This window comes from Dipteris shenzhenensis, chromosome 7 (genome assembly GCF_047967505.1).
Source record: "Dipteris shenzhenensis isolate YYH24624 ecotype China chromosome 7, Dip_SZ_1.0, whole genome shotgun sequence".
Classification (NCBI taxonomy): Eukaryota; Viridiplantae; Streptophyta; class Polypodiopsida; order Gleicheniales; family Dipteridaceae; genus Dipteris; species Dipteris shenzhenensis.
The window spans coordinates 58,522,597-58,542,556 of NC_141602.1; the positions used below are offsets into that span (position 1 = coordinate 58,522,597).

At 46.8% G+C, this 19,960-nt stretch overlaps 1 protein-coding gene across 4 annotated transcripts in view; it reads left to right on the forward strand.

Moving 5' to 3' along the window:
• LOC147900577 (uncharacterized) overlaps positions 1–19,960 on the forward strand; it is a 36,422-nt gene that overhangs the window by 12,963 nt on the left and 3,499 nt on the right. For all 4 annotated transcript variants that reach the window (XR_015541292.1, XR_015541291.1, XM_087376746.1 and 1 more), the window contains exons 2-3: positions 16,915–17,043; positions 17,219–17,354. Coding sequence is in view for 2 of the 4 variants with exons in the window: in XM_087376746.1 (XP_087232872.1) it covers positions 16,915–17,043; positions 17,219–17,354 (265 nt within the window). In the remaining 2 variants the exon portion in view is untranslated. The remainder of the gene's footprint in view (positions 1–16,914; positions 17,044–17,218; positions 17,355–19,960) is intronic.

Below are 19,960 nucleotides of genomic sequence, written 5' to 3' on the forward strand. Positions count from 1 at the left end.
GAACGTGCTTGGAAGTCCGCATTGGCAGATATGAACTGCTTACTGAGCACGTGTTCAAAACATTCCCAAGTTAACACACTTTTGCCGTCCTTTAAGCGTCGTTGCCACCATAGGAAAGCTGTATCCTTGAGGAGGGAGGCTGCCAAGACAATCTTTTTGCCTTCAGTGAGGTCAACACTATCAAAGTACATGCGCAGTTTTTCGAGCCATTGGTCAATTGTTCGGTAATTTCGTTGACCAGTGTAGGCTTCCGAAAGTTTAATGTCAAGTCTTTTAGTTTTGGAAGCTTGGAGTAAACGGTAGAGGGCACGGAGTTCAGTGTTTTCTACCTCTGGTGGGAATGAGTCCACATAGTCGTCTGGTTGCGTCACGTCATCCTCTGTATGTGTAGTACTGCGAGAATCTTGGAGTTGTTGGACTTTCTGGACCAAGTCGGAGATGCTGTCCTGAAGCTGGGAAATTTGAAGTTGAAGTAGTGCTTCGCCTTGTAAGTTGACTTCAAGGGTCTTTTTTGGACTTGAGTCGCTTATCTCTGGAGAGGCTGCATGCGAGCGTTGCGACATATCTGAGATCCCTGTGAGAAAAGCACGAACCTGCGCTCTAGTTTGTACCATTCCTGGAAGAAGATTCGGGCTGCTCCCTGAGGTTGCTCATGTTGGAGGGGGCAGGAGAAGCAGGATGGAACCAGCCATGGAAATCTGGTAAAGGAGGTCCTGTCTGAGGTAACACTGGTGATGCCAAAATGGGTGTTAGTGCTCGTGAGAGTACAGGGGTAGGTTGTAGAGTCCACGGATCTGAGAAGGGATAAGGAGCTGCTGTTGGAAGTGGAGGATATCCAAGAGAAGGAGTGCCTTCTGAGTGTAAATACTGTCTCGGGGAAGGTACAACCTGTGTAGGAGGATATCTGGGAGCTGAAGGAGGTGGAGAGTACCCTGGAGATGTTGAAGTTGAGGGGTAAAAGTCTCTCCAAAGATGGACAGAAAACTCGTGAGGAATATCGGGTTCTGGGTATCTACGTGTCTCGTGGAACATAACCTGGACTGTGCTGAGGAAGTAATGTAATTGAGGTGCCTCACGCAGAAGGTATAGGATGTGGTCCAAGTCACTGGAAGGGCACGTGACACAGAAGACCCACGGTGCAAAAGCTCCGTGCAATCTGAACACGATATTGTGTGGTAGATGATGCCTGAGGTGTTCTTGAAGGGATTGGGGAATTACCAGGGGTTTCCATGCTTTAAGGAGGAGGCTTTCATTTGCTGTAATTTGATAATGAGCGTCAAATAACAATATGAAAGAGATTCCTTAGAAATAGAATGGAAAGAATCCACCTGGCATAGATGAGATCTGCCAATTAGTTGCGTAGAAAAGGCCTGTAGAGCACTGTCCGGAGGTTTATGTTGCTGTCCTTGCAAGTCCACGTGGATATGTGAACAAGAAAAAGTGCCTGGCAAGACTTTCGAGGCAGATCAGGGCGTTGGCAGAGGCGTGGTGCAGAAAAGGGCAGATTGCATGGAACCAGACACGCTTTTCCTGCATTGAATTCAGAGGCAAGTACCTGTGGGGTGCGAGGAGCAGAACTGGGCCTGGCTGGTCGGAATTGGAAGGCAGCAAAAGGCCGCTATTCACAGGCTAAGGTGGCGAGATGAGCCAGCAAGATCCAGGCTGGTCTGAATTGCGATAGAGGGGCAGCGAGGCTGCTGGTCACAGGTAGGTATGGTGGTGATGCTCTAGCGAGGGCCGGCTGCCAAAAACGATCCAGTAGATTGTAGGATGGAAGCCTGACAAAGGGCGCAGCCTGCTTGCATCTGGCGCTGCTTGTTGCTTGCTTCCAGGGCTGATTTGCAGTAGAAGAAGATGATCCGGGCCAGGAAAGATGACGAATTTCTGGCACCTACGCTGTCTGGAGAAATCCGGGCAGTAAGATGACGATAGAGGCTGCAAAGGGGATCTGTTCGATCACAAGGTCTTGTAGGCAGGTATGCAAAAGAGCCGGCTGATGCAGGCCATCGAGAACGATGCAAGATGGAGGCCTGACGAGGGGCACGGCTTGCTGTAGGGATATGGCACAAACACGTATTGCAGAAAAGGCGAAACGTATTGCAGGAATTCGCCTATTGCTGGGTGGTGGTTACCAAAAAAATTAAAACGTGGGTTTAATTAACCCTTGGGTAGTCTAGGGTTAGGCCTTGGGTATCGGGCTGGTTCCCCTTTTTAGGCCCTCTAGGTACCCTTTTGTAGGGTGCTTGGTGCCAAAAGGTGTGCCTATTCTAAGGGGTGTGACCCTTGGAATAGGTGTACCTTTTCATGAAGGGGTGTGACCTTGTTTTAAAAAGGGGTGTCCCCACACGAAACGATGTGTCCTTTTTTCCACGATGGGGTATGTCCCTTGGGTGAGGAGTCAAATCTCTTCATCAAAAGGTGTGTCTGATGGTGGAAAAGGTGCGTCCCTTGGTTTTGGGACAGCCCAAGCACATCAAAAGACACGATTTTTGTCGTGTCCATTCACATCAACTCGTGATGTATATGTATATGGGGGAGATGGAGAGGCCATTGATGACTTTAGGTGGGGTTGGCGCTAAAAATTTTTACGCTCATTCTCTCCATCTCTTCCATGCACAATGTGCGCGGATATGCTTCTAGCGGAAAGAGAGGTATCAGATAGGCGCTAGAAGGTGGGGGGCATTTCCTACAGGCAGGAGCGAAATTTGCTCTGATACCACTGTAAGAAATCCTAGATTGACTATATTTAGAAATGTGCTAAGGATTAGAAAGGAGACTGAAATAGCAGAGAACAAGGAATATTTGTATTGCTTGAGTGTCTGTAGTTGTTATCCATACAGTTGGGCCTCTCTTATATAGAGAGTGAAGAGTCACACATGAAAAGGTGTGTACTCCAAAGTGTATGTGCATGAAGAGGTGTGTATCCCTTGTGAAGGGTGTGACCCTTGATGAGAGGGTACATTACAATAGGAGTGTCTCTTCCATAGAATGTCTCTTGTGAAGGGTTGTGTCTCATAGGAAGTGTCCTGTTGAAAGGGCATACCCTTCCACAAGTGTCCATTCATCAAACCATCCATAAGTCTAAGATATAGAGAAAGGAATACGTCACAGATCGTGATAAGTTACTCCTTTGATTGGAAAGCTTCGTGTCCATGTGCAGAGCTATGTAGATCAGGAGGACTTCTTAATTTCTCCTCTCAAGCAGCATGATGTTGTGGTACACCGTGGTTCCATCGAAAGGAAGTAACGATAGAATACCTTGAGAGGGTGCTGAGTTTTATCCATAGGGGGAACTGATGTTACATGTGGTAAAGCAATAAAGTCTGCAATTTTCGCGTACATGGTTTTTGTAGAAGAAAAAGAGAATGATATGCATGTTGAAATGAATGATGCAGACAAAGATAAATTTCAGTTTCTCGTAAACTTTAAAGATTGCTTTTTCCGATACTTTGCCAGGGGAGTTACCCCCAGAGAGACCAAAGGATCATCAGATAGAGTTAATGCGTGGTAGTGAGCCACCAAATAGACCACCTTATAGAGTTAGTGCGACTCAGAGAGAGGAGATTATGGCTCAGGTGCAGGACTTGCTTTCCAAAGGGTTGATTCAGCCCAACTCGTCTTCTTTTTGCTCACCTGTACTTCTAGTACAGAAGAAAGATGGTTCTTTTCGAATGTGCATTGATTATCATGCATTGAATAAGATGACCATCAAAAATAGATTTTTGATACCACGCATAGATGATGTGCTTGACCAACTCAGAGGAGCAACAGTTTTGAGTAGGATGGACTTGAACAGTGGCTATCATCAAGTGAGGATACAACCACAAGATGTGCATAAGATAGCTTTTCGCACTACATTCGGGTTGTATGAATACATACTGATGCCTTTTGGGTTGACAAATGCTTCAGCCACATTCAATAGAATGATGGATCGCATCTTTTGAAAGTACAGGCATTTCACGGGTACTTTCTTTGATGATATCCTAGTCTTTTCAAAGACAGAAGAAGAGCACAGGGAACATCTTGCTCAAGAACTTCGAAATCATCAGCTTTTTGCCAATAGCAAGAAAAGTGAATTCTTTTTGGAAGAGATCCATTATCTGGGGCATATAATATCGAAGAATGGGATACAGATGGATCTTGCAAAGATCCGAGCCATCCAAGAATGGCCTGAGTTGAAAACTGTGCATGAAGTCCGTAGTTTTTTGGGACTTTGCTCCTATTACAGGAGATTCATCAGGCATTTTGCTGATATCGCAGCTCCATTACATGACCTTATTAAGAAAAATGCAGCCTTCACATGGGGAAAATCACAAAAGAAAGCATTCAATACACTCAAGGAGAAGTTGACTACAGAGCCTATTCTTGTAGTCCCGGATCTTTATCAACCTTTTGATGTTGATTGCGATGCTTGTGGAGAGTGTGTCAGGGCTGCATTACATCAGAATGGACATGTAGTACTACGGTGAACCAAGATGTGCCAACTTTGGTTGGAGAGACTTGACTATAATTAAGGCGCCTCGACCCTTGGTTAAAGCCACTTAATTATGATCAAGAGCGTTGACTTCGGTCAACCAGAGAATAAATATATTTCTTATATTTGTCATGTGTGCACATGTGTTTAGTGGGGACGCCCACCGTGACTAGAATTAGTCCACAGTGTGTTATTTGCATGCAAAGCGCTAACAATTAATGGGTGCCATGGTGGTGCACTTTAATTAATTGTTGCAGGTACTAGGAAGGGTTATTCTCCTAAGCGCTACGAGAGCTTAACAAGAGTCTAGGAGGCGGTTCGCGTGACCAAGTGCTTCGAAGACTCTAGAGTTGCCCTTAGTGGCATGTAATTAGGAAAGTAATGTAGAAATTGACAAGTGACTCGTTGCCAAGAAGGGGAGCCTTAGAGCTCATGTAATGATTCATTCACGTTTTGGATTTGTATGAACAGCTTCCACGCTGAACTCATGTACTTGATTTTCTCTCTGATGAATAAAAACCTTCGGGGGGGGTCCAGCCCGACGATTGTCCTAGGCCCTAGTGTATTTGTTGAGAGAGGGAGAGGAATGAGAGTGTCTCTGCTGTCTTTTACGAGGAGGATTTCAATACATTATAAATTCTGGAAGATGGGGGCAGCTCCAACTGGTAAGCCACTTCACCAACTCTCATTAGAACTTTGTAAGGGCCATTGTATCTAGAAGCAAACTTAGTATTAGTGTTCCCCTTTAGAGAAGCATGTCTGGACTTGTGGAGCCTGAGAATCCCACAATCTCCCTCCTCAAAATAGTGTTCACAGATTTATAGAGGTAGGGCTGCAGGATCTTGTTCATGAGTGCTGGGAATGTTGCTGGAGCATTAGTGAGGTCAAATGCCATCACCTTGAACTGTATAAACCTTGCTTAATTTTGAAGTCTGTTTTTGGCTCATCCTCCTCCTTCATCCTTATTTGATGGTAGCTTGATCTTAGTTAATCTTTGCAAAGAACTTGGCTCCCCTGAGCTCATCCAGTGAATCATCAATTCTAGGGATAGGAAATCTATTCTTTACAAATTACAATAAATTTATTTGGATCCTTGTATTCAATGCACATCCTACATGTTGGAAAAGTCACCTCCCTATCCATAAGCCCCCATATGAGGAGAGCATGGGGGAGGTGTAATTATGGTTGATGGGCTGCCACATGGGCAGCACATAGGCTGCCATGTGCACCTAAGGGCATACCTGGCAGGTTGCAGTCTCACTTGAGGCCTGGGACTGTACGGAACAGAAGTGATTGTTAGAAATAAACCAAACAGAGGGTATGTACAGTGGAGGACTGATAGAATAGCCCAGGAGCTCACACAGTATTCCATCCAATGGACCCAATACAATAGAGGGCCAAAGTCCCACCAAATCGTGGTTCTTGTCCTCACCAAAAGATGCTGTCCTAGACACTCCTAGATCCTTGAGTCCACGTGCTCCTTGATGAGCGTATGTAGACTTTAGTCTCCATGTCTGATCCCCCGCACCTTGCTGCCCTGAGTGTCAGCCTAGGTGTGCAGCCCTTCATCAAGCTCTTTGTCTGCAGTACACAGCCTGCTTGGACCTCCAGAGGCCCCAATCTGCTGCTCCTCTGCTCCAGACCTGCTCCCTGAGGGCTGCCCTGGTGGATGTGTAATGAGGCCCAAAGGCCTCCCTTTTATAGGGCAAGAGATGCCCCATATGGACGGACTAGTAGCCCCCCTTGTTGGCCGGCTTGCAGCCTTAGAAACCGACCCATGAGGGTCCTACTGGCCAACCCAGTACTCCCCTCCATTGGCGCTCCATTCCAGGCCCCTTTGAGCCCTTCAATGTGGCCGACCTGCAGCCCTAACCAGTCACCTCTTTGCAGGCCCATTGCCTGATGCCTCCATCCTCTGCTCATCCTGCCACTTGTCTGGCCATGTCCAAGCCTTGGATCAGCTCCATCAGTTCAGTACCTTATGACACAGGCCTCTGTACTGGCTCTCTTGCAGGCAGCAATGTTTCTGGACAGTCCCAGCCCTTCCACGCAGTCAGGCCTGCTCCAGATCAGCTGTACACTTGATGACGATCTTCTTTCAGTCCACGAAGATACCAGGTACCCCTCTTGCTGCCCATGTGGCAGCCCCCTCTTTCTCTTTTCTCTGGAGAGATGCCCATGTGGCAGGTCTTGCCCTAGGTCTCTCCTCCCCATGCTCTCCTCATTTGGGGGTCTACAGATGGGGAGGTGACCTTTCCAACAGTGTTGACATCAGTAACAGTACGGAGCAGATCTGTGCATGCTGGACAGCGTGGCAGGCGATGTCAGCAGTACGGATGGCAGATGGGTGTTGTATGGCTGCCCGCAGGAGCTTGTATGGGGTTATGGCAGGGTTTCCAGCGCCGGGACAAGTCTGCAGCAGAGGCGAGGAGTTTGCAGGAGAGAGGCGCCTGTTTGGAGCAGGTCTCTGGTCAAGAACAGACCCTGATTTGGGGCTGTTATGGGTCTGGGTCACTGGCTGTATGCCACAGGGCCAGACAGTTGCATGGGGACCTGGTTGGGGCTGGTCAAAGCCAGTCAAACAACGTGTCATGTTCTCTTAAGTGTGCTTAGGCACATAGGACTAGCTCAGATAGCACGGGGAGGCTAGGGGCTAGGCAGGCGATTCTCAGTTGGGTTGCAAGGGCAATGGACGAGTTAGGGTTTCTGCTATTTTTAGCAGCATTGGGCTCGAGCCTATACAAGGAGCCCAAGGGTTTAGTTTTTGGGATGCAAGTCAGAGCAAGCTTGGCTCTTCCTTGCTGGTCTGGATCCTGGACCGTGTTGCGGACACGCAATTCCTTTCTAGCTTGCCTGGATTCCCAACGTAGTTTTGAGGCCCTGTGGGACACCAAAATGGTTGTGGACTGGTTGGATGTAGATGTTCATGCCAGCAGCCCATCTTGTGGCTCGGGGGATGCTCGGATTCTATGGGTCCTGGACCCATGTGTTGGAATGGTCACCTCCCCATCTATAAGCCCCCCTACGAGGAGAGCATGGGGGAGGTGGACCTAGGGAAGTATAGACTGTCACATGGGCAGAAAATGGGGCTGCCACATGGGCAACACATGAGCTGTCATGTGGGCAGCACAAAGCTATGGAATCCAGGTGCCAAGGAAGGGCCTGGCAGAGGCTGTACAATGGCGAAACAGGGCGCAATTGGAGGCGCAGCATGGCGACCTGTTTGGGCAGGCTTGTGTGCAGGGTTATGGCCTGCAGCAGGTCCTGAACATGGCGGGACAGGTACGGACCTGTATGGCTGCAGTACGGCTGCGTACGGCTGCGTGGCGGGGGTCTGAGGGCAGGTGTGCAGCCTGCAAAAGGGTCTCCAGCAGCAACAAAAGGGCAGCCTAGCAGCAGCTTAAAAGAGCCTGGCTAGGGCCCTAATATAGGGCTGGTTGGACCAGCCAACCAAGTTGGCCAGCAAGCAGACAGGTTGGCCAGTCTGGTCGGTTCTATGACAGCCCCTTGGGGGCCTATATTAGGAGGGCATTCAGCCCTCACTTTACATCATCTGGTGCAGCACTTCAGGGAGCAGGAGCAGCAGACCAGCAGCCTATGAGCCTACATCCAGGAGGACATAGAGGCTGGAGAGTTGCAGACCTAGCTCAGCAAGGTGCTGCCCACCTAGGCTGATTGACAGGCAGTAAGGTGGAGAGGATTGCTCTAGACAGAGAGTCTACATTTGCTTGAGGTTGAGCACGTGGGCTTAGAGATCTAGAAGTGCTTGACATCTAGTAGGAGAACCTTTTGGTATTGTATCCTGTCCTACTTTGTGGATGGACGGAAATATAAAGAGTTGCTTCTATATTTGTTTCTGAGCATTGTCTATTTATTGGCTTGCACATCTTTGCACATTAAGTCAAGAAGTCTGTGATTCAACACCCCACACGCACACTGTGTGAGCTCCTGGGCATTACTATCAGTCTTCCGCTGTGCGTACCCTCTGTTGGGTAATTTCCAACACCGTGAGCATCATGGGTGGGTGGTGAGCTAGCCTGCTCCATTCCTTTGTGGTTCTATGATCGATTGTTTGTGCTTGTGTGCAGGTCCGGATTCCCAGGAGTGATCGTGGTCTTGTTAGTTGGTATTAGAGCCAGCTTATAGAGAGCAAATTTGTTGTAGGAGAAGGTGATTTCGCTTGGCTCTTCCGGGTATGTGCAAAATTTGTACTGCAGTGCAGTGGCTAGTGACTGCTGAATTTCGTCAGTCAGATAGGGATGGAGTAATATTTGTGTGTGGGAGGATGTGTCTTGGCTAGATTTTGGGATCGACGCCTGCTAGAAAGGGAGGTTAGTCAGTTTCGTTGGAGATGAAGGGGCCGATGTGAGGGAAGATTGGCGCATGGTTTCGGAGGGTGTCCGGAGGACGATTTCTAGGGTTGGAGATGCGTTTGGGCTCGGAGAAGAGGTTCAGGGTGGAGTTTCTGTTTGGAAAGCCGAGAGGTGCTCTAGGAAGTAGGCGCCTACCTTGAGAGAAGGGGAGATCTCCGTCAGGTTGAGGAGAGACTGGCGAAAAGCAACCTTGCTCGTTGTCAGAGTAACCCCCAAGACAAGCATGTAAAATTGGAAGGCTTCACTTTTTCAAAAGCTAAGGCACCAGTTTGGGGCAAAAGGCTCAGATTTACCTATAAATATTTTGCTTTGTGGCATTCAGCTCAGGATTCTCTAGCGCCTATTGGGTCGAGTATTCAACTTGCTGTCTCCTTGCCTCCTACCATTCAGACGCCTCTTTCTTGCTCTCTCTTTCCCTTGGACAGCAGTCGCATAGCTGTCCAGGCTTTCCCTCATCTTGCTGGTTCAATATTCGGCCAGCTGATTGGGCTTTTGCTCTGCCAACCAGCTGTTCGTTCAGCCAACTAGTTGTTCGAATAGCTTGTGAGCCAGCTGCCTCTCTCTCCAATCGAAATTCTGGCAGGACTATTGCAGTACAGCTCTCTACCTCTTTTCGAGTTTTGGTTGCTGGATTTCAGCATGGCTGATGCAAACAATCTCCCTCAGGTGGACCACCCTACAGGAAATTCCAGCCAGCCTTCCTAGATGTTTGAAAGAGAAGTCGATATGGACAACTATGATGTCTATGAAGATCTAGTTACGAAAGACGCCTTCAATCGATTCCTAACACGTTCGGAGGCAAAGTTTGAGAATCATGAGTAGATGTTTCAGCAGATCACTGCGATGCAGACTCATCTTTAGGCTTTGACTCACATCGATGCGATGGCTTTGGTTCTTGGACTGAACATAACTCCAGCTCAGTTTTCAGGGGAACATAAAGATTGCAAGAAGGAAGTGGTTGATACTTGGCTCCATAAATGGCAAGTACATTTCAACTTTCATTCCTATTCTCATAACAAAAGAGTTCAATCAGCAATTAAATACCTAGCAGGAAAAGCTTTTCTTTGGTGTAAGGAATTGAGGCCTCAGCCAACCACTTGGGCAGAGTTTGAGGAAGCTTTTAGAACTGAATTTCTTAAGAATATGATATCAAGTGGCTAAGTTCAAAGCCCTTGATATGACCAAGTAGAATCTGACTTTCTAGACATATCTATAAAAATTCAGGGATCTACAGACTCGGGCTACAAAGATGGATCCTATTACCTTCTTGTGGATTACCTGACTCATAGAGGTTGCATGTCAAGAATAATAAAAGCACTACCCGGAAGGAGGCCATTCACTTTGCGCGCATATATGATGATACAGTGGCCTCCACCAAGAAGATAGCTGTACCCGAGAGGCAAGGAAAGAACAAAAGAAAGTTCTTTAATTCAGCTCCTAGAACGAGAGAAGTGAAATCTTCGTATGTACCTTTTCAAACAGCAGAAATTGACTAAAGGCAGCAAGGAGCGCTTCCTTCGATCACTTCGGCCTCGGAAGGAAAGGTGATGTTTTATTTATGAGGAGCATTGACACACTCGGGCTGACTGCCCCAAGAAGCAAGGAACCTCACAAGGACCGCTACCAAAGCTCAAATTGGGACCACCTCCCAACTAAAAGATAGCATCTCAGACTACTTTGACATGCATTTTTGTTAATGTTCACACCCCCTCATTCTTGTGATTGTTCTTTTAATAACTCATTGTTTGGCCCTCATGTTCTTGTTGGGTGTTGGAAGCAATGGAAGCTAAAAAATGGAAGCAAGAAGGAGAAAAACGAGATGCTGTAATAGATTGTTGCAAAAATTGAAGTGTGGAGGCTCAAGGGAGAGCCAACATAACAAAACCCAAGGGCTAAATGCCCTAACCGGACTAAGTGTCTTAACTGACCTAGATGGTACATAAACTAATTGTACCAATAGTCCTAACTGACTATAACTAGGCCTACAAGGCACATACCAAGGTATAAGTGGCATCCATGGATAGCCCTAAATATCTAGTGTCATGGTTGTGCATGTTCGTCCTGTAGGGAAATAGCAACCTATGACTGTACAGAGTACAACGGATTAAGTTACAAAAGGTACTACGTTTCAAGCTCGCCGAAATGCCTCAAACTTAGGTCGAGGTAGAGCATTCGTAAAAAGATCTACCAAGTTGTCTTCAGTGGGAACATAAGAACTCAATATCACCTGCTGATAATAGCTCTCTGACATAGTGATAGTGAACCTCAATGTGTTTTGTGCGAGCATGGAAAATTGGATTCCGTGCAACAGCCAAAGCACTCTGACTATCATTGAAGATGACGGTAGTAGTAGTCTGACATGCACAAAGATCTGCAAGTAGCTTCTGAAGCCAAACACACTCCACTGTAGCTGTAAAAGCTGCTCTGTACTCAGCTTCACAGCTAGAAGTAGCAACTGTACTTTGCTTCTTGCTGAACCAAGGAACACATGAAGTACCAAGCAGAAAATAGTTGCCTGTCATGACAAGAGAAATCACTAATCCGTGATTAGTAGACATTAAAACATTATTATATATTATACGCCAATGGTGTAACATGTATTTGTATTTATGATGAACACCGACCGATTTGTTATGGCGGTGGATCATTTGAGTAGATAGGACTAGTTGAGTTGGAGCCATTGCTTCAGACGGCATCGAATTTGGACATGTGATACTTATTTTATTAATAAAGATATGCACACACGTGTCTAGGTCCTAGGGGCAATAGGAAGGAAAGGGTGCATTAAGGTGCATCGAATGGTAGATGCATGGGTCGTAGGATAAGGGTAGGTGTAAATGGGAAGATAGAACCTGAGTGATCTCAAGGGTCATTGATGAAAGGGTATCACCCTTTCATTGTGAATCTCACGTAGCATTCTCTCTACCACATTGCATTCATCCGCCATCTCTCTCCCACCTTGCATGTAGGTTGAAATAGAAACAAGTTCTCGCACGAGGGTGCTCTTCCCCATTGGAGGGCCAATCGGCATTCAAATTCAAGTGAGCACGACAGAGGGCGTAAGCGTGCGAGAAGATTGCGTGGAAGAGGGCCGCACAAGGAGCCGTCGCGTTGGAAGGCCGCACGAAAGACACCAAAAAAGAGCGTAGCATAAAGCCGCGAGCGTTAAGGATCGGGCGGACGGAAGGGCAGGGGGCATACCGACGGAGGTCTGCAGATTCGCGGGTTGGTTGGCTCCTGGGCGCAAGTTGAGAGACCCGCTGCAGCAAACCGACAGAAGTTCGTTCATAAAGGCCAAGCTTCGCAGGCCCTGACGAGAGTCCGGTAACCAAGGTGCGAGTTTCAAGGAAGATACTTCTGATTCTTGCAAATCCCGGATTTTGGAGCCCTTGAGGTAAGGGCTTTCTCTGAATTTTTCCCATCTTTGGACGGGGAACGGGGTGTCCTAATGGGGCGACCCCCCCCGGTGCGAATAGATCCTTAAAACCCTTAAACCGTGAGTTAAAGATGCCCCATTGTTATCCCCAACGGAAAGTCGGATCGGAACAAGATCTTAAGGGGGTGATCCACCCACCAAGTACCCCCTACAACGGTATCTAGAGCTCCAATCCACTCAAAATAAGTAGCCCAAACAGAGCGCACCAGTTCACAGCAGAAATATAAGAAGAAAAGCCTAAAAGAGAAGGAAGAAGAAGTCATTTGAAGTGGTTTTTCGACATATGCGAAGCGGGAGTCGGAAAAGTACCACCAACTCTACAATACTTGACTTTTTCTGTAAAATAAATCCCTTTCTGAAATTACAGCAAGTCATTTTCTCTCTTGTATTACTAAAAGGAAAGAATGGAAGAAGAAGGGATACTTAATAACGAACTTGTCCTTTTTCCTCCACTACCAAAAGGACATAGGGAGAGAACACGATCACCTCTTCTTGAAGAGGATAATGTAGATGAGAGTTACACACATATTGAGTATGATAACCCACGTATAGAATTGCCTTCGTCTCCCCTAGGTAGTGAGCTGGGTTTCTCTGGAACAGGCTGGTTTTTCTTTCAGCCTTTTCTCGGTTTTTTTCCATACTCAGCACCTTCGGGGCTGCTGTCTTGCATGAAAATCTTTCAAGCATTAATAGAAGGTTCCTTTCTTTGGAAAAAAAGAATTGCCTTTGTCTCTCCTTTAAGAATCTCTTGATAGGAAGTTTTCCTTCAGAAATGAAGGGAGAAACGAGTCCATCCAAGAGCAAGGCGTTGAGTTTACGCCTTTAACTCAAAATCCGATACACATGGATTATAATCCAAGTGCAAGAGGGAGAGAGGAGTCTCCTGTTGATAAGCTGGTTTCTCAGCTTAGCCATATGATTGAAGAGTCCATTATGACAAAATTTAGGGACTAAGAGAGTGCTGAATTTCGGGGATGACAATTTAAGTACCCCCTCGAAGAGAGCCAAATTTCAACCTCGAGAGAAAATAGAGTTCCCAAAGTATGATGGAGCAAGAGAGGCGGATAAAACCCTCAATTGGATTCGCCATTTTGAGCTTTGCTCTTGCCACAATGCATCTACAGAAGGATGCTTTGATGTGGTGGTCCTTATCACAAAGGGGAAAAGAGCTTATTCTTCAATGGTTCAAATTTGTAGAGCAGCTTAAGGTCACTTTCATGCCTCCGAGGCATGAAGAAGAATTGACCTTCTGCTGGGAAAGGTTCACGCAATTCGATAACGAGAGTAACGTTGAATTTACAGCTAGGTTTTGGCTTTTTAGAGTTACCTGAGAAGAGTGAGGATGATAGAAGGAAGAAGTATTTAGCAGCCCTAACCCCGAAAGTGAGGTATGAGGTTGAAATGTTCAACCCAACCACCTTGAAAGACCTCACTAAATTGGCTGAGATTGTTGAGAGGAAATTGAATCCTCGTAAACCCTTCAACAAAGGAAAGGAGAAAGCTATTGCACAAAATGTTAACAGCCAATCATGTCCTGGATGGATACCATTTTCTTCCATGACTGATGATGAGAAGAAAAAGCTAATTAAGGAGGGTAAATGTTTCGGATGTAAGAAACATAAGCCAGGGCATCCATGGCATAAATGTCCTACTCTATTAGCCAAAATTGCCAAAATGAATTCTATAAAAGGGAAAGGCAAAGCATCCAAGCAGGAGGGTGAGGCCTCTACCTCCTCATCCCAGGACTCTACGGTGAACATAGAACCAAGAGTAAATGCTATCCATTCAGCCAACACTGATGTATGGATGTGTGAACTGAATAGAGAGTAGGCATATTCATTGTAGAGTATGGACAGAGGATAAATCTGTGTAGAGTGTCTGATGGGATGAATAGGGATGAAATAGAAGAGTTAAAAAGAAACAAAGATTGAAGGTCTATAGTTTCTATAGACTAAGTAGTTCTCCATCTCAAAATCATCTATAGCCAAGGTCTACCTAGTTCTATGAAACATTTGGGTGAGAGAATTGTTTTAATACTGACCAGTTTGTTGAGAATATGTTTCAGCTTATTGAGCAGGTTACTAAAAAGAGATTTCAGCAGCTTGGTATTCATAAGAGAATTCCGAGTATGAAGAGATATTGAAGAGGCACTGCAGAGGTACTTCTGCATTTTGAATATTCAGCATCAAGAGGAAAGATGGGATTTAAGTTTTGCTTCAGAAGAGATCGTGTACTGCCAAGAGAAGACTATTTGCAGATTATGAAGAGGAGATGCAAATGCAGAAGTAAAAGAGAAGCGTACGCAAGAGAAAGAGACAAGAGAGGATCCAGAAGAGAACTTTTGCCCATTCAAGCAGGAGGGAGTATCATGATGAGAAATTACTAATCCGTGATTAGTAGACATTAAAACATTATTATATATTATACGCCAATGGTGTAACATGTATTTGTATTTATGATGAACACCGACCGATTTGTTATGGCGGTGGATCATCCTAGTAGATAGGACTAGTCGAGCTGGAGCCACTGCTTCAGACGGCACCGAACTTGGACATGTGAAACTTATTTTATTAATAAAGATATGCACACACGTGTCTAGGTCCTAGGGGCAATAGGAAGGGAAGGGTGCATTAAGGCGTATTGAATGGTAGATGCATGGATCGTAGGATAAGGGTAGGTGTAAATGGGAAGATGGAAGTTGAGTGATCTCAAGGGACATTGGTGAAAGGGTATCACCCTTTCATTGTGAATCTCACGTAGCATTCTCTCTACCACATTGTGTTGGAATTGGAGTCCTAGTGTGTGTGGTCCTAGTGTGCGTGGTCCTAGAGTCCTAGGAGTGTCCTATAGGGGTGTTAGTGTGAAGAGTCTTGAGGCCACTTGTGCCACCTCATGTGGTAGATGTGATTCGTCACCTAGATTATAGGATCTAGATTCTCTTGTGTGTGACCTCATCTATGAGGTGTCTGTGTGGGAAGATAAGGCTTGCCCAGCCTATAAAAGTGGCTATGTACTTGTTGTAAAGATATCTATCAACATCAGCTATTGTGCCTCAGCTCTTGTCTCCAATCATGTCTCTCACCCTCTCCCATTTTCAACAGCTGGTATCAGAGCCACCTTGAAGCGTTCTGCCCATACCTCTCCTTGAGGTGATGAGCGTCATCAACGAGGAGCTGCGTTGCCACACCTGCGCTGCCACGCCAGATCTGAGTCGGCCTCCCTCGCAATCTGCTCATGCCTTGCTGCTGCCGCCTCTCCGCTATTTTCCCTGGCGCTGTACGTGGGAAGGCTGTGGGGTCCGAACCCACGCGCGCTTGTGCGCCATATTGCTTGCGGAGCTTCTATCAACACCCCGAGCCTTAGCAAGGAAGGTCCGTGCGGAGCTGCAGCACCCACCATCAGAGCACATAGGCGCCCGCATGACAGGCGCTGCATCCTAAGTACTACCGTAACTCGCCATCTCTGGTTGAGCGCAATAACTCGTCACCTACTCGCCATCTCTGGTTGAGTGCAACAACTCGTTACTTGCCCGCTGCCACAAGTGCCATTTGACCGAGCCCACAGGAAGTCATTTACCAATCGTGGAATCTGTGCCATGCATCCTCCATGAAAGCACCAGCAAAATGCAATGTACTAGGCGGTTATTCAAGGCCTAGTTCATCAACAAGGCTCGACTTGCAAGTGAGCTTGGATGAGCTCCAGTATGAAAGCCTAGGGCCATTGCCCTCTAGGATGGCTACCAATTGTTGTTTGTGTGAGTTGTCTATCCGTACTTGGCATCCTAGATAGTGTGCTGTTTGGCCTTTGAAAATGCACTAAAAGCAAGAGCCTCTCCTTATGTGCGGGAGTTCTTTGTATCCGTGAGAAAGCCAACTAACTTTTTCTTGTCGATTCGAACGTGTAGAAATCAATGACATGTCTAGCTTTGTCTGCTGTGTCACCGTCTCCTGCTGCTGTTTTATTTGTCTCAATAGAGTCTTTCTATGTTGTTGCATCTCGTTTAGGTAAAGGCTGATGCAGACCTGATCATGAAAGTCGATCAGCCAAGATAGTGGTCCAAACCGGTATGGGACGAGACCCAATGGAAATCCTCAATGCATGTATGGCTCCTTTGTCCTCTTGATAGTGGGGTCTGATGATTGTGAGAGACCCTAGACAATAAGCCATTCTTGGTTAGAACCTTAGTCTAGTTTTGAGAAAGAACCTTATTCTAATCATGGTAGAATGGATGGCTTGGGCACCTTCTGCGAGGGGGTGTCCTAATTGTTGTAACCATAGTGATGATGTTCCACAACACATGTTAATGAGTTTCTTTACTTTAGGTTGCTCCACTAGGGGACTAGGCAGGCATCGGGTCTACCTTCCTGAAGTGATCAGTATGAGGGTGTATAAGCACGTTGTGTTTCTTCTAGGCTGGCAATGCCCTGACTATTTTGTGCAAAAAGAGCTGTGGTAGTAGGTTGCGGAAACTTTTGAAGTCATGGGCTCTATTCCATCTTTCATAATTACAATGTGTTCTATATTAAAGCTACAATTTCAGGCCTATCATGATAGTGCCTAGTGTAGTTTCTTGCTTTCTTAGTTCTTGGTTTTTCCTAGGGTGGTGGTTGATGCAGTGCTAAAACATGCAGGGATCTCAAGACTTCGAATCTGCTGCTAAATAATCGTGGTCAACTTAAGATTTGCGACTTTGGTCTAGCAAGACAGTATGGAAGCCCACTGAAAACGTATACACAGATGGTGGTCACGCTTTGGTACAGGTGATGTGTGATGCTTCCTTGTAGTATGTGTGCATGCCCTTTGCTACATTGATTTAGTTTACCATAGTTTATAATTAGGAATCAAAGTGGAGGTTTAAAGCCCCTTGGTCCGATAGCATTGCAGATCATCTATGTACTCTCTCTTGCTAGTCAAACTGTTTTTTTGTGACTGCAGGGCTCCAGAATTACTGCTTGGGGCCAAAGAGTATTCAACAGCTGTAGATATGTGGTCTCTGGGCTGTATCATGGCAGAGTTCCTTGCTAAAGAGCCTCTATTCAATGGCAAGAGTGATCTGGACCAGTTGGACAAGGTAAACGCCTTTCTAAAATCATAGATTTTAAGAAGCAAGAATTTGTGGAGAGAAGGTTTTAGGATCTAATGTGGTTATTTTGGGGACCTTAGTGTTGGAATGGTCACCTCCCCATCTGTAAGCCCCCATATGAGGAGAGCATGGGGGAGGGAGACCTACCCCACAGAAAAAGAGAGAAAGGGGCTGCCACACGGACAGCATCATGGCTGTCATGTGGGCAGCACATTTAGAGAGGTGCAGGAGCAAATCAGTGGCGATTTGGAGCTCCAGACAGAGGTGAGGAGTGGCTGCATGATGGCGACACATGGCGGCTGACCTCAGCAGCAGTACGGATCAGTACGGCACTGCACACGTGGCTGGAGAGAGCCTGGCAGAGGGCAGAACCAGCAGGACAGAACGGGCAGAGGTGGAGGCTATGGTGGGCCAGCCACCTGGTCATAGATATGCCCAAGAGTAGGGCCAAATGGGGGCTGCCCTTGGGGCCAAGCAGCAGCCCAAAAGGGCCCAGCAATAGCCCTTATATAGGGCAGTAAAGTCGGCCCAGGAGGGGCCAGAAAAGTCAGCCAGGGGGGGGCAGGAAGTACTGACCCAGTTGGCCAGATGTAGGGGTCTGGGTCGGTAGGTTTTCTCAGCCCTTGGGGCCTATAAAAGCAGAGGCTCTTGGCCTCATTCTATATCATCTGGAGCAGCAGAGCCTCAGCAGACTGGAGCAGCAGATCAGCACCTATAGGGCCTACATCCAGGAGGTGTATAGGAGGCTGAAGAGCTGCAGACAAGCTGAGTTAGGGCTGCACACCTAGGCTGACATCCAGGGCAGCAAGGTGTAGATATCAGTCTCCAGAAGCTCGACAAGGAGCACGCGGGGTCGAGTGTAGAGATAGCCAGCAGATAGGAGAAGTACCTTGTGGTAAGATCAGAGGACCACACCATTGGTGGGACTCTGGATATTGTGTCCATAGCTTTTTTGTATTGTGTCCATCGCTTTGGACGGAAATATATTATTTTGGTGGTTTCTCTATCTGGTTGGTTCATTGTCTATTGATGAGTTTGCACATTTATTCTATGCACATAAGTTGAAGTTTGTGATTCCACACCCCACATCACACTGTGTGAGCTCTTGGGCATTACTATCAGTCTTCCGCTATGCGTACCCTCTGTTGGGTCATTTCTAATCAGAGCCCAAGTAGGAGGCTCACAGGTGTGGGAGCTTGAAGGCAGGGACCTTGCTGAAGGACGACCCTGATTCAGAAGCTCTTGGGAATCGACTTCCACGACTGGAGGATTGTGCCCTTGCGAGAAGGAGGGTGACTCAGGTTCAGTTAGGTGCGTTCAGAGTTCTGGTCTACTGAAAAAAAATAAATAAAAAATTTGAGTTTGGTTGACTTTGCTGTGTGGTATAAATAGCAGAGATGTTGACCTCTGCAGCCTCTTCAGCTCCTGCTCTCCCTTCCTCCTCCCCTAGTTTTCTCTCATTCACTATCCCTAACTTTGGAGAGTCTGGGAAACTGGACGGGACTAACTATCCGATCTGGAAAGTGAAGATCTGGAGTCATTTAGTGGCTCGGAAGTTGTGGAAGCTGACCACGGGAGTGGAGGCGAAGCCGAAGGACATGGTGGACAGGCAAGGGGAGATAGTCATGGCAGTAGATAGAGAGGAGCTCGAAGCTTGGGAAGACAGAGATGCCCATGCTCTGGCATTAATCATAGGGACTACGGCGGACTCTGTTTTTTCACATATCCAGATGGCCGAGGCGTCAGTAGAGGCATGCGTCACTCTGAAGGATCTGTATGAGACGGACAATGCCTCCCGGATTTTGCTTCTTCATCATCAACTCTACAATTTTGATATGGAAGAAGGAGATACGGTACATAGCCACTTGACGAAGGTCAAGGTGGTGAGGGATCAGCTAGCAACAGTTGGTCAGAAGACAGACTCATGCCATTTGGCCTTGATGGTACTGAGGAGAATACCTTGGAGTTTCAAGAGCTTTGTTACGACTATGACAGCAGGACAGAGGACCAAACCTCTGACGTTTGAGGAGTTGGGTCCATTACTGCTACAGGAGGAAGCTTGGGAGAAGCTCTACAATGAGGACAAAGACGACAAGGCGATGCTGGCGAAGGATTACTCTGGCAAAGGAAAGGGCAAGCCTAATGGTGGTAAGTCCAAGAAAGACGACTCTGACGACGAGGAGACTTTTAAGAGGAAGCAGAAGAAGAAGTGCCTCTACTGTGATACGCCAAGACATTTTGCAAAGGACTGCAGAAAGAAAAAGGCGGATGAGAAAAACAAAAAGGAGTCCGACCTAGATTCAGAGGGAGAGGCCAAAGCAAATGTGGTAATCAAAGAGTTGTTCTTGGTGACATTACCGAGTGTTACCGAGGTCAGATACGTTGATCAAGAAATAACAGTGAGGATGTCTGACATAGAGATATGGGTCAACGAGAAGTCAGATACCTTTGTGGAAGGACAGCATGGAGCGCTTGGTACCTTCTAGGTGTGTGGCTGTTGACACTAACACGAGGGTGGATTTCATGGAAGGCCCTGGGGTCTCATGGTCAGATGGATGTTGTACTTCAGAAGGGGACAGTAAACGATTACACAG